At 44.3% G+C, this 13015-nt stretch overlaps 1 protein-coding gene across 5 annotated transcripts; it reads left to right on the top strand.

Moving 5' to 3' along the window:
* The first annotated feature begins 964 nt into the window (after positions 1–964).
* PRSS35 (serine protease 35) lies at positions 965–12279 on the top strand. 5 transcript variants are annotated; one of them, XM_048079860.2, is made up of 3 exons: positions 965–1128; positions 1601–1850; positions 6347–12279. In XM_048079860.2, exon 3 carries the CDS (start codon positions 6362–6364, stop codon positions 7601–7603), a length of 1242 nt encoding a protein of 413 aa, XP_047935817.2. In that variant the 5' UTR covers positions 965–1128; positions 1601–1850; positions 6347–6361; the 3' UTR covers positions 7604–12279. The 5 variants fall into 5 exon arrangements, with proteins under 5 accessions (XP_047935817.2, XP_047935819.2, XP_047935818.2 ...); XM_048079862.2 differs by having other exon boundaries at positions 970–1128; positions 1671–1850; XM_048079861.2 differs by having other exon boundaries at positions 971–1128; positions 1622–1850.
* Positions 12280–13015: the final 736 nt, after the last annotated feature.

Here is a 13015-nt window from a genome sequence, read left to right as displayed (position 1 = left end):
GATTTGAAATAAAACTTTAGGCTGCAGTTCCTGGCCAATGCCTCATTTCCAACCTATGTATACAATTAGTTCCACTAAATTTCAAAAGTTAAGTCTTTGAAAGGAAGGATATTCTTATGATTACGACAACAAAATAGTACTCTGGAGATCTCAACTTGATCTCTAGCAATGCCACAAATTTCCTGCAGGTTTTGGCAAATCAAGAGGGCCATCGTCTAGTGTGAGCTGATTTCAGCAGATGAACTCACCGAATTGACTCTGGTTAAGCTCTTGCAAAAGTCTTTAATGAGTGAATTTCGTGTGGTGCACCTGCACAGCACGGGAAGAACTTTGTTGTAGGGCAGGGGGCCGTGGGACACTAGCTGGGACTCCTGGTCCCTCCAGGGGGGCTGCAGTGGTACAGGGCCCATGGACCCACAACCAAAGGTCTCTGCCTCGGCAGGGGTGAAGAAAAAGGCACCAAAGCTCAGCCCCCGCGCTGGGTTTTCTGCCCGTCTACAACCACACAGGCTCCGGGAGCCTGGGCAGGGGAAGACAGAGACATTAGAAAGAGTGGAACGAAGACTGGGGAGAAGAGGAGGGAGGTGCTGGGGGGGCTGGGGCCCTGAGGAGACGGGCTGGGGCCCTGAGGAGCGGACCCAGCAGGGCCCGGGCGGGGAAGGCGCCGCGGGACCCTGAGGGGAAGGGCGGGGAGGCCCGGCCCGGCCCGGCCCGCGGGGCGCTTGAGGAGCCGGCGGCCGCTGCCGCCTCCCCCGCGGCCCCGGCCCCAGCCCCAGGCGGGATCACCCCGTCTCTCCGCGGCGATGCGCCTCCCCGCCCCGTGCCTTCATCCCACCCCATCCCACCCGAGGGGATCTCCCCTCAGCCCTCCCCTTCTCTCCCTGCCGTCCTCCTCCCTTGCTCCTTTTTTTTTTTCTTTTTTCTTTTTTTTTTTTTCCCTTTTTCCATCCCCTCCCCCGCCCGGGAAGACCCGGCAGCTCCCCCCCGCCCCGTCCTCAGTAGCCGCGGGTGCTCGGCGGCGGCGGGTGCCGGGGCCGGGGCCGGGGCCGGGGGCGGCGGGGCAGGGCAGGGGGTCTCCCACGACGTGGAGGTGGCCGCTTCCCCTCCCCTGGGCTCCATCGGGGCCAGGTACGGCCGCGGGGGGAGGCTGCCCGCACCTGGCCGGGGCGGCGGCGGCCGGGGAGCGGGGCAGGAGGAGGGCTGGGGGCGGCCGCGTCCTTGCCACCGGGCAAAATTGGGGGGCTGAGGGGTGTCGGTGCCCTGGGCTTGTGCAGGATTTGGTGTAAAGCCCCTGCCGCGTTAGCCTGAGGGATGCAGTTTTGATAGGACTGAAAAGCGACACGTTGCTCTGACCCCCCCTCCCGCCCCCCCTTTTTTTTTTTTCTTCTTTTTTTTTAAGCACGGGCGACTAGCAGGACAGACGAGAGGGGCACATTTATTCCTCTTTCAGGGTTTTTGTCTCCGTGCAGCTTCGGCTGTAGGCACGGAGGGAGCCTCTTCGCATTTCAAAACAACCTCTCCTTTAATTCTGATTCACCCCCGCAGTATTTGTGCTACCATTCCTGCTCTCTTTTTTGGAATTGACACTAATTTTATCCAGATTCGTCACCGCTGGAAGCAGATTTATCTCGGAATCGCAAGAGAGCTGTGCCAAGGTATTTAACTTTCAGGCTCGGGAGAGAGGGAACTCCTTTGGATCAGCCACAGAAAGGCAGAGCCTCCCGCGGTCACGCCTGAACGCAGGACCAGAGGATGGCTAAGGAGCTTTAGCGAGTGGAAGCCTTCCTCTCCAAATCCTCGGCTTCTCCCAGGAAAACGCCGGACTTCCAAGCGCTTGATGCACACAAACGGTGAGCAGAAGCGGAGCGGGCGATGAAAAAGCAAAGACCCAACGACCCCCTCTTTTTTTCCCCCCTCAACCTCTGTTTCCCTGCTGATGTCCCCCCAGGGCATCAGGCTCGGGCAGAGCAGCCGGGGCCGGGGACCCAGGGCAGGTTCAGCCTCGGGAGCCGCTCCCCTTGTCCCGGACCGCAGCGGGCTGGGGCTGTGGGGTTGGGGGATCGCCCCTTTGCGGCCCCTTCCCCAAACCTGGCAGGGGAGGAGAAAGGCGCAGCCCCGGGCAGAGTGGAGCGGAGGCTGCCTGGTGGCCAGCCCCGGGGCTGGGAGAGGCTCCCGGAGAGGGCTGAGCAGGGTTTGCGAAAGTTGCAAAGCGCTCGTCCTCCGCCGCTCGTACCCCGAAAGGAGCCGTGCCGGTCTGAGCCGTGCCGGTCTGAGCCCAGCCGGTCCGAGCCGAGCCGAGCCGTGCCGGTCTGAGCCCAGCCGAACCGTGCTGTGCCCGTCCGAGCCGTACCGAGCCGTGCCGTGCCGTGCCGGTCTGAGCCCAGCCGTGCCGAGCCGGTCCGAGCCGTGGTGCTGTCCGGGCGCGCCACCCAGCGGCTGCCGACACAGGGTGGCTGGGGGTTCTCCCTGCCCCCGTCGGGAAACAGAAAACATTTCTCGTTCTTTTTTCTTTTTTCTTTTTTTTTCCTTTTTTTTTTTTTTGTGTGTGTGATTTCAGAAACCCACAAGAGTTTTCAAAAAGCCTTGTAAAATTCGTTCTTCTCATGCCTACTGAAGCAGCTTAACTTTTGTAAGAGCCAGGAGTCGCCGTGTTTTTTGTTTGTTTGTTTGTTTGTTTTCTCCATAAGCCACTCTGGAGGATGAAATCTGTGCACCGATATCCAGAGGAGTGAAGGGAGCAGTGGTGGATAGGGTTAGGGTGATGGCTTTTTGCAGAGAGTATGAGATTTCCAAAAACATCCCGCCTTTTGCTTTGTCAGAGCAGAACTGTCAATTCCAACTTTCAGACCATTTAAAGAACAAGGCCAAAAGCAGTTAAGGAGCTGGGTAGTGTTTCAGCTTATCATATTTTGTGGTCTGAGAACTGCATCTGAATTTATGCACGTCTAATGTGAATTGTGCTGACTTTCCTACAATCCCAGGCTGCTCTGAACAAACCAAGATAAAACACCATGAGGCAGTAAGGACAAAACTTTTCTTCTTCCTGAGCTACACTGACAAATAAATTCAGTCTGGGATAGCCTGAAGAGAAGCATAGTCCAGGACTGCTTGTCTACAAACTGTCTCCTGAGCATTTGAGGTGCATTCTTCTGGAGTTAGATAGGTCATGCTGACAAGATATTTGAAAGATATCCTGGAAAGGTAGGACATGGTTGTGTTTGGTGAATGCAGAAAGGGTTAATGATAGAAACAGGATGTAAGAGCTGAAAATGCCTTTACATGTATACATGGCAGCTGGAATGAGGACAGAGTCCTTGCAGTTATCCACTGGGCTTGGAAATCAGAGGGAAAGTTTCAAAATTTTCACAGGACCAAGAAAATCTCTTTCATTTTCTGGTTTTCATCTTCTTCTATCTTCTCTGAAGCAATTCATCCTGTCATAAAGGCAGAGCTGACTGAAGGCTTCTAATTACTGTAAGCCAACCCAAAATTTATATGGGAAAGGAGCAAAGAAAAAGAGAGGGCAGAGCCTGGGGTTTGGAGGAAGAGCAAAGAACAGCGTGGCAGAAAGTGAGAGTAAGATTTTGGGGATCTTTTTGCCAGCTTATAGCCTTCTCTGGGCCTTTCCTCCTTCCTCTGGAGGCTGTATTCCCTCTCCCCTTCTCTCACCATGCAGTGGTGTCTTTGCAGCCATCTACACAATTCCATCCTTGCTATCTGGCAAGAGAAGTCCCTGCGTTCCCCCCTGTGCCAGGATCCTGTACAGGGCCATAGCAACTGTTGTCTTTTCCTGTGCTTGATGTTGTCCTTGCTTAAGCAGTAGAGTTCTGGTTAGTAAACAGACCTTAAGTGCCTGGCTGTAAATGACAATGCTGCCTACTGGGACCACTCTGCCCTGTAATGAAAATTACCATTTTCATCAAGCTCCTTGGCTTGGACTTCTTCCAGTTCTGCTGAAGCGTAGTTGTCCGGTTAGTTCATTACAAACAACAAGTGGCTCATTATAAATGATGGAAACCATGGTGTCCAAGACTGTCTTTATAAGTAGCGAGCACTTGAGTATAGTGTTTCAAACAGGAGGCTCCGACACATCTATTCAGGGTTGTGTGTTTTGTTTTGTTTTCTTCTTTTTAACGAGTGGCTGGAGGGAGGCACAGTACTTACCCATTTGCTTGTAGGATGTCTCTATACAAAGCAAATTTCGTTATGAATTCAGCTGGGAAGGCTTCAGCCATCTCGGTGGAATGACATCAGCCCAGGCACTTCTGAGACTTTCTATATGAACTAGCAGTTAGTGAATTAACTTTCCTTAGTGCTCACAAAATTCAGCTACAGAAAGCTATCCAAAATCCAGACCCTGAAGAAGAGCTGAGAACAGGAGGAGCATTTTAGGAAGAGAACCTAGAAAAGGCATTCTCAAGCCCGATGGAAGCAGCGAGTTTCTCAATATCTTGTGTCTCTTCAACAGCCATATTAGGACAAAGCACGTTAAAATCAGCATTTCCACATTAATATCACATGATTTACCTTCAAATCATGCTAGCCTCTGACAGGCTCAAGGTGAAGAAAAGGAAGTGCAAGTAGTTAATGCAAGTAGTTAAGCAGTGGAACCCTTCAATGGAGAACATTGTGGATACAAGATTTTGTGGGGGTTCAAGGGAAGACTGGGTAAATTCATGGAAAAGAAATCTACCAAAGTTTACTCCCACTACAGAAACTACCTCTGGCTTAAATTCCATGGGGTGCAAGTGGTTTTAAGTGAAGAGAATATGAGGGAGGAGGGCCATACACGGTTGCTCTATTCATGTGCTCTGCCGTAGGCATCTATCTGGCCAGTATCAGAAACAAGATTTTAGGCTAGATGGACCAATGGTCAGGCCAGGAAGGCTATTCCTGTGTTCTCATCATAGTATTTCTTTATTTCGATGCCTTATTATTTATCCATAAATATGTAAAATTATCATTCCTCTCCAAATTTAGTACTAATTAAGCAATAATAAAACAATACTTTGAAAGTAATGCTGTATATAAATGTTAGTGCTTAAATATGTGCATTTTTGCAATACCAATAACCTAGACTGGTATGGCCAAGTGGTGTCTCCCTGCAAAATCTTGCTACTGGGATGACTGCTCTGCTTTCAACATCTTCAAATATCTTTCAGTATGATTACATGCACCCCAGAGCTTAGGCCTGTGAGTCACTGTAAACTCCAGATGTCTTACAAAGGTTCACACATCTTCTCCAAAACCTGAGTTAGCTACTTTAAAGCCAGGGTAAGTAAATATATGGTGTTGTAAAATGTGTTTCAAGTATATCCAAGTAAGTAAACTCCAGGTCAAAGTCAGTGTTCCATGTGGGCTAAGGTGAAAGGCATCAAAAGCTACGCCAGCACAAAACTGCCCTCTGAATTTGGCATTGGAATCAACAAGCTGTGTTTGAGCCATAGTGCTTAGTTAGCTAAAAAGTGATAGCTGTTGCCTCTTACATGCAAGTACTATGTCTACATGGTGTAGATGCCTCAAAATTATAGTTGTTGGTCCATTGTTTGGCTTTTAAAGTGATGTTACCACTTCTTTTCCCATGTTACACTCATGCTCCTCTTTGTTTTTTTTCACGCTATATCTTTAGCTAGCCTGTAACCAGGTTGTTTCACTGTGTGGGGCTACTCATGCTAAACAAAGCTCAAGAAAATGCAAGCGGTTGTCTTTGCCCTGATTTATACTGCCATCACAATGTAAACCAGAAAGCTTAACCACATACATACCCTTGAATTGCTTAGCTTTTAAAGTTTAATCATAGGCTCTTTCTTTCTACACAGCTGAGGTTTCCATGTAATTGGAATAAAGGATAAGAGAATGGAGTGCAGCTTTCCCAATGGCAGCGGTTAGTAGCTGGTTAATGCCACTGATATCACTGCTGCCAAAGGAGAAAAATGGTATTTTCAGTAATGTTTGAGCTCAGAATCAAGAGCTATGGGTTCAGTTTCTGGCTCTGCTGCAGACATCTAACAATTTTACATTCTTTCTGCATGTTTCCCAGCTACAGATGAGAATAGTTTTTTTTTTTTTTTTTTGTCTTTCTGATTTAAAGTGTTACCTTTTTGTGTGGTGTGTCTCCCTATCTAGGTGGGCCCTTCCACATGTGACCATAAGACACAGACAATAGAGTTTCTGCAGCCTTTGTGGGATCCTGAAGGAAAAAGGCATGCCATGAGTCAGCAGACTTGTCCCTCCTATTTGGCTGGGCTTTCCTGAGTGTATATATTGCATGATTATGCTTTTAAGATACTAAGATAGTTGCGTGTATTTCAACTCTGTATTTTCAAATCTCTCTGTCTTGTTTTAGAAAAAAATAGACAAAATGGAGCACATGTTACTGGTGTTCATATTATTCTTGCCTACATTGGGTCTTGCTAATGGAACAGAAACTGAACAAGATTTTACTTGGCACTTAAAGAAGATTCCCCAAATTGTGAGTGAAAGAACTTTCTCCCTTGACAACCCTAAATTTGAAGCAAAACCCAGCTTAGAGCTGAACAGTGTATGTGGAATTGAATGTCAAAGAAAATTGCCAGTTCCCAGCTTGTCTGACTTGAAGGACCTCTTATCCTATGAGACTGTTTTCGAGAATGGCACGCGGACCCTGACTGAAGTGAATGTCCTTGGACTAACACCTGGTCCATCTGGAAACACAACTACACACAAGTCATTGAGGAAGAAGAGGCAGATATACGGAACAGATAGTAGGTTCAGCATCTATGACAAACGGTTTACGACCAACTTTCCCTTCAACACAGCTGTGAAGGTCTCCACTGGCTGTAGTGGCATTCTCATTTCCCCCAAGCACGTGCTAACAGCTGCCCACTGTCTGCATAACGGCAAGGATTACGTTAAAGGCAGCAAAAGACTGAGGGTGGGCCTGATGAAAACAAAGTCCAGAGGTGATGGCAGGAAGCGCAAAGGGGCTAAGAGAAGTAGGAGAGAAGCTTCCGAGGCCCAAGAGGATCCTAAAGTTGACAGAGGACTAAGGCGACGATCCAAAGGTGGTGGGAGAAAGCAGAGGAGATCTGGGAGGAAGCAGGAGACCTCAGATGGCATGCCCTCCTTCCAGTGGACCAGAGTGAAGAGTACCCACATCCCCAAAGGCTGGTTTAAGGGTGTCTCTGGGGATATTGCCCTGGATTATGATTATGCTGTTCTTGAGCTCAAGCGTCCCCACAAAAGGAAATACATGGAGCTGGGAATCAGCCCAACCATCAAAATGATGCCCGGGAGCATGATCCACTTCTCGGGTTTTGACAACGACCGATCTGGGCAGCTCGTCTACAGATTTTGTAGCATTTCTGATGAGTCCAATGATCTCTTTTATCAGTATTGTGATGCTGAGCCCGGCTCCACTGGATCTGGCATCTATCTCCGTCTTAAGGAGCCAAACAAAAAGAAGTGGAAACGCAAGATCATTGCTGTTTATTCGGGCCATCAGTGGGTGGATGTCAATGGGGAACAGCAGGATTATAATGTAGCAGTAAGAATTACTCCTCTTAAATATGCCCAGATTTGCTTCTGGATACATGGGAATGACGAGAACTGCACACAAGGCTGAAGAGAGCTGAAACTAACTTGCCTAGCACCCAAATTATAATAGAGTGAAAATCTTCTGCCAGCAGTTACCGAAAGAACATCACTCTACGTCAAGATGCTTTCGAACTCAAAGCTCACAAGTAATGTTACGGTGACTTGAGTAACGCTGAATGGTTGGGGAATGGGTAGAGTTATCAAACAAGGTATTTTTAATTGTAATCAACCCTAGATCTGCACTTAAAAGCCCAAACTATATTTATATTTGCAATTGTGATAAATTCAAATCGTTCATGTCAGAAAAAAATGACTACACTTGTTTGTCATTTTTTTTCCCCCAGGGGAAGGATTGAAGCTTCTCAAACTGGTATCCAACAATATATGTTTTTTCAATGGATTTTCTTTTCTCAGGGTTCCGTTCCAATTCTTCAAATGCAAGTTGTGTGTACATCACTTTACTGTCTGTGCAGAATGATCCAGAGTACTGCATGAGACTAAGAAATTATTCTGGCATTTTCTAAAGACCACAGCTCCATGTTGAAAAACAGCAATCTAGTTCGTGCTTGTTATTTTGGAAAGTTTCCTAATCTGGTTGCTGGAGGAACACTCCCATGGAAACCCCAATTTTTTTGTAGCCGATGACTAGACCTAAAAGACAAGTTTTCACTTCATTGCTCAGTAGAAACAACAAAGAGAAATTAAAGAACATAGAAGTTTCCATGTTTGGGAGAAGAAGAAACATCAGAGCATAACTTAATGCCTTTTTATACCTTCTTTGAGAAGCTATACAGGTCTTAAATATATACATTTTCTTTCTAATTAATATTTGGAAAGCTGTAGCTTTAGCTTCTTTTCAAATGTTTATCTTCCCCATTAGGCAAAGTCACTGACTTCAGAAGTGGCTGTTTGACAATCATTTGGAGCTTCACCTCAAAGCCACGGATGAGAGTTTTGTTGGGTGCTAACCATTTTTGCAGGTTCTTAAAACTACTTCATAAGAATTCAGCTGCATAGATAGGATACTCTGGGAGTTGGAAAGCAATATTTCTGTATGTCTTTCCATGGTTTTACAAAGTGGGCAGTTTTAATCATGTCATATTCGGACTCCGCCTCAACGCGAGTCACAGGGTTAAACTAAAAAATTCTCCCAACTAAATTATACCAGCTTCTGAATGGTGGAAGAACTACCCTGTACATGATAACCGGTACCTTGCTAGGTAGCAGCAGTAGTTATCAAATAATTTGGTTCAATATGTTTGCTGAACCACACAGTTAATGAAAAAAGAGAGCTTGACTTTCACACATGAATTGCCTTTTTAAAAAATTGGATGCTGTTGATTGCCACACAAGTCTTAATCTTGTATTTTGTATCAAGATTTTGAAGCGCACAGGATTGTTATGGTGCTATGTTAATCTAGTAACAAAATAATATTTCAGATCACATCCATTGGGTTTCGTTACTTTTATAATTATTCACCACTGCAATATTTAATTTTTTGATGATAGGTTTATACTGACCAAAATTAATTTTCTTCCTATGCAGAAGAAAAAAAAATAGAACAAGATTTTAAAATATGATTTGTTTCTTGGTATATTTGAAATTTGCTTGTAACATTTTTCAATGAAATATGATCATTTTTAGTAACCCACTTTTTTGCAGATGATTGAAAATATAAAACCTGACACTTTGAATGGGCAGGCAACTTTCTTTGACATATTATTACCAAAACATCAACATTTAACAGTTGTTTCCATACCATAACTCCAGCAATATTTCATTGATTGGAAGAGATCTCACTTTAAAAGAAACTATTTCTTTCAACTTTAGCCTTTCCAGGCAACATTTAACTTTTTTTTTTTTTTAGACTTGTATGATTGTTTGCAGAAAACTAATATTTTTTAAAGTTTAGAAATTAATGTCTAAGGTTTTAAAGTTAATTATATTTGTTGTTGTTGTTAACATCTCTATGTCTATGAAGACATATGGCTTCACTGACTAATTTTAAATCACCTCAGTCCAATATTTAATGCTCTTGCTCTATGCAGCAGACCTACAATATTCCTTAGGTGGCTCTATAATGTATTTCTTACGTGCCTTTTTCCATAGTTACTGTAACAAATAAGGTACCATATTGTTAATCAATATAAGTCAGCATAGGTCCATGGATTTTGTTAGAATTTTATCCTCAACATTGATTCAGGTCCAAAACTGATCAAGATAAAGTAGCTTAGTAAATCCCTTGTTTTGGGGAGTCGTCTTTAGGTGTACTCATTAGGAAAAGAAATATCATTGTTTCTTTATTAGTTTGGGAATCAGGGACAAGGTAAGAATGAAAAATGTTGATGTCAGCTTTCAAATGGTCTTGTTCTAATAATCATCTGCTTTAAATACCTCAGCCACAACCTGAAATTCTCATACCAGGCTGATAACAAATGTTTATCCTCAGAGGATAAATGTTGGACGTCCAGTGCCTTATTTTATGGTACTAAGAGATTAAAGAGGCTGAGCAGTGCAACATATGAATTAATCACAACTATATATATACATATTCAAGCCCCTGTGTCTGAGTGCACATTCAGAGACACATGCAAGCATGGCATTTGAAAGCATGCGCTGTGCTGTCTGGGCCAGAACCTTCAGGCAAGGGGAAGATACCAGTGGCCAAAATGTTCATGGCTGTCGTATCCTAATGCCAGACAACATTTCGATATGCCATTTAGCCTAATAAAGAAGGAAATGCTTTGTGTAGGTGTTGTTACAGCCCCAGAGGCCAGCATAGGGCTATTGGTACCAGCCACTGCAAGTGGGATGAGGACTTTTGAGCTGTCAGAATCTCAGATTGCCTTCAAAGAGCTGCAGTTGGTATCTTGTTATCTATGACAAAATACCCGAGGGGGTGTTCCTAGTATGGAGGATAGTGCACAGGCATCAGGGCAGGGTTCCCAGCATAGAAGGAGACACATCCCTTGCAATATTTCTGCAAAGGATTTTTCCCTCTTTCAAGTACTGGAGTGGGCATCGTTTGTTTTCCTCAGCGTTAATGCTTTTCCATAAGAGTCAAGCTTTTCTTTAACTGTTTTCTTGGCTTTAGGAAAACAAAACAAACAAACAAAACAAAACAAAACAAAAAAACCTCAGACAAATCCCTTTTCTGCTAAGGGGCTACTGGCAATTTGTAAGCTTTCCCCAGGCCAAGGATATGCCTCATATACAAACCATTAACACACCCAGACCAGCTTCTGCAAGACACTTGTGCATGTGTTTAGTTTTGGGCTCTGAGAAGTAGAGTGGAATCCAAGGGGGTTATCTGGGATGTGAAAAATTAAGTCTAAGTTTGTTATCTTACAAAAGAAAAACACAATATTAGCTAGTAAAATTTATTTCTGTTATATGAGGTATAGGGTACCCGATGCTTTAAAAATTGCTTAAAGCTTCTCCTTAACTCACTTCATAACTTACCATACAAATTCTACAGATTTGAGTCTGTATAGAGTATAAATCAACCCAGAATATGGCCAAGTAATAAAATAATTCTTTTAAAAGTGGAGGAAAGGAGCAGCTGGGGTCTTCCTCCTACTCTGCTGATAAGGAATCAGCTTGCTGCAAGCAGCAATTACTACAGAAAGAGACAGCAAAAGAAGTCGATGTTACAGAAGACCAGGAAGAAGGAGGTGGTGTATGAGGGATAAAGAAAGTGAAAAGTAAATGGCCGTGAGGTAGCAGAAGGACCTACTGTAAGAAAGAGTTGGCAGGTGGGAAAGGCACAACAGTGCATGCTAAGATGTAAAAATCATAAGTTGCATGAACATCTCCTTTCACTGTTAAGCATGGGGCTGTTCTTCCCAGCTAAAAGCACCAAGGAAAAGGCTGTGAGAGGGAGGGTTCATGTTCTGGCAGGGACCACTGACAGGCAGCAGTTGTGAACCCTGACCTACAGTCCTTGCCCAAAGTTGCAGGGATTGTGCTTGTGCTCGGTACGTCAGGGTCCTTGGGAAGGAACAGAGCCAAAAGGGTCGGTGGCACGAACCTCCCGGCACACCGCGTCACCGAGAGGGTGGTAAGTGACGCCAATTTCTTCCATGTGAACGTTTCCAAACCTGACAATTTGGTGGGATTTCTGCCAAGGCTGTTCCCTGTTGGAAAAAAAAGAAAATAAATAAATCCCAAACTTGAAGTGTTTAAGCATTGGTTCCACATTTTGCATGTATCTGCAAAGCCTAGCCAATATTTTTTTTCAAATACCTTTAGTATGTTTGGTAGCTTTGTAGAAATGTAGTCAACTGCTTCTAATTTTAAAGCACACCATATTGCAGATACTTCCATCTACAACCTACTGGACTAAGGAATAATATATATATATATTATTAGATTGAAAGCTTAAAATTGCACAATAATCTCAAAGGATTTGGAAGCACATTTGAGTCCCTGGTTTTCATTTTTATTTGCACCAGCATTTTGCTCCAAGTATGAGATAGTATTTAGGCTAAAAACCTTAAGAGGTAGCTTTTATGATTCTTTAATGTTCTTAACTTTTTTAAAAGTGACAGCAAACTTCAAAAAATGTGTTTTTATAATATTTTTAACTGCACAAAACTACAGCTCATTTGGGAAAATAAATGCAAACCTTCACTATATTAAGATGTTATACAATGCACATGCTATGTCAATAAATATTTTCTTGTTTTTCTTTTCCTCTTTCATTATGTAGTTTGTTAGCTATGTTGTTATTGCACAAACTCAATTCTGTAAATGCCTTTAACTGGTTGTCATTGAATCATCTGGGACATGGTCTTACAAGATGCTAATGTCTCTTTAAATTTATTACCGGGAAAATTTCCCTGTCTAATCCTTTCTTCAAGACAGCTACTCTGTGAGCAAATTTGATGAGTAAGAAAATTGGTTCAACAAGGAAATGACTCACAGACTGTGCCACAAGTTATTAATTCTGAAATAAGTAATTAGTTCTGTTTCTGCTGTTAGCAATTGTTGTGTTTTCTACCTCGGAGAGCTGTTGAACCAGGCCAAATCAGAAATGCGTAAAATATTACAGTGTTGCTTCTCAGCATTGTCTTATCTCTGTTCCCTTGAAATTGGTGGCGGTTTGACCACTGGCAGTAAAGTGAGAGATTTTTGGCAATGAGAGCTGCTGGAAATATTAAATGGAAAGTTTAGAAATGATTACTGCAGTGGTTACCAGCGTGTCCAATACAAGCAATGTTTAACTAGGGTCTGGCGAGGGCTCCCACATGAGCTCTGGTGGTCCTTGCATGGGGACCACATGGGAATAACCAGGACTGAGATGTTCCTCACCTGGACCAAAAGTCCTTCTGGGGCTGGGAGCAGCGTCTCAGTCCTTCCATTGCTGAGTCTGCCGATGAAGAATGTCTTGGTGCCTGAGAAATATTCCTCTGCCCCTCCTCAGGGATAGACCCAGAG

The sequence above is a fragment of the Anser cygnoides genome, chromosome 3 (genome assembly GCF_040182565.1).
Source record: "Anser cygnoides isolate HZ-2024a breed goose chromosome 3, Taihu_goose_T2T_genome, whole genome shotgun sequence".
NCBI classification, from domain to species: domain Eukaryota; kingdom Metazoa; phylum Chordata; class Aves; order Anseriformes; family Anatidae; genus Anser; species Anser cygnoides.
Note: the sequence above shows the minus strand (reverse complement) of the source record. Positions and strands in the feature narration are given on the sequence as shown.

Excerpts from the sequence above, each read along its gene's own strand:
- PRSS35 (XM_048079860.2), top strand. The coding sequence starts at position 6,362 with ATGGAGCACATGTTACTGGTGTTCATATTATTCTTGCCTACATTGGGT.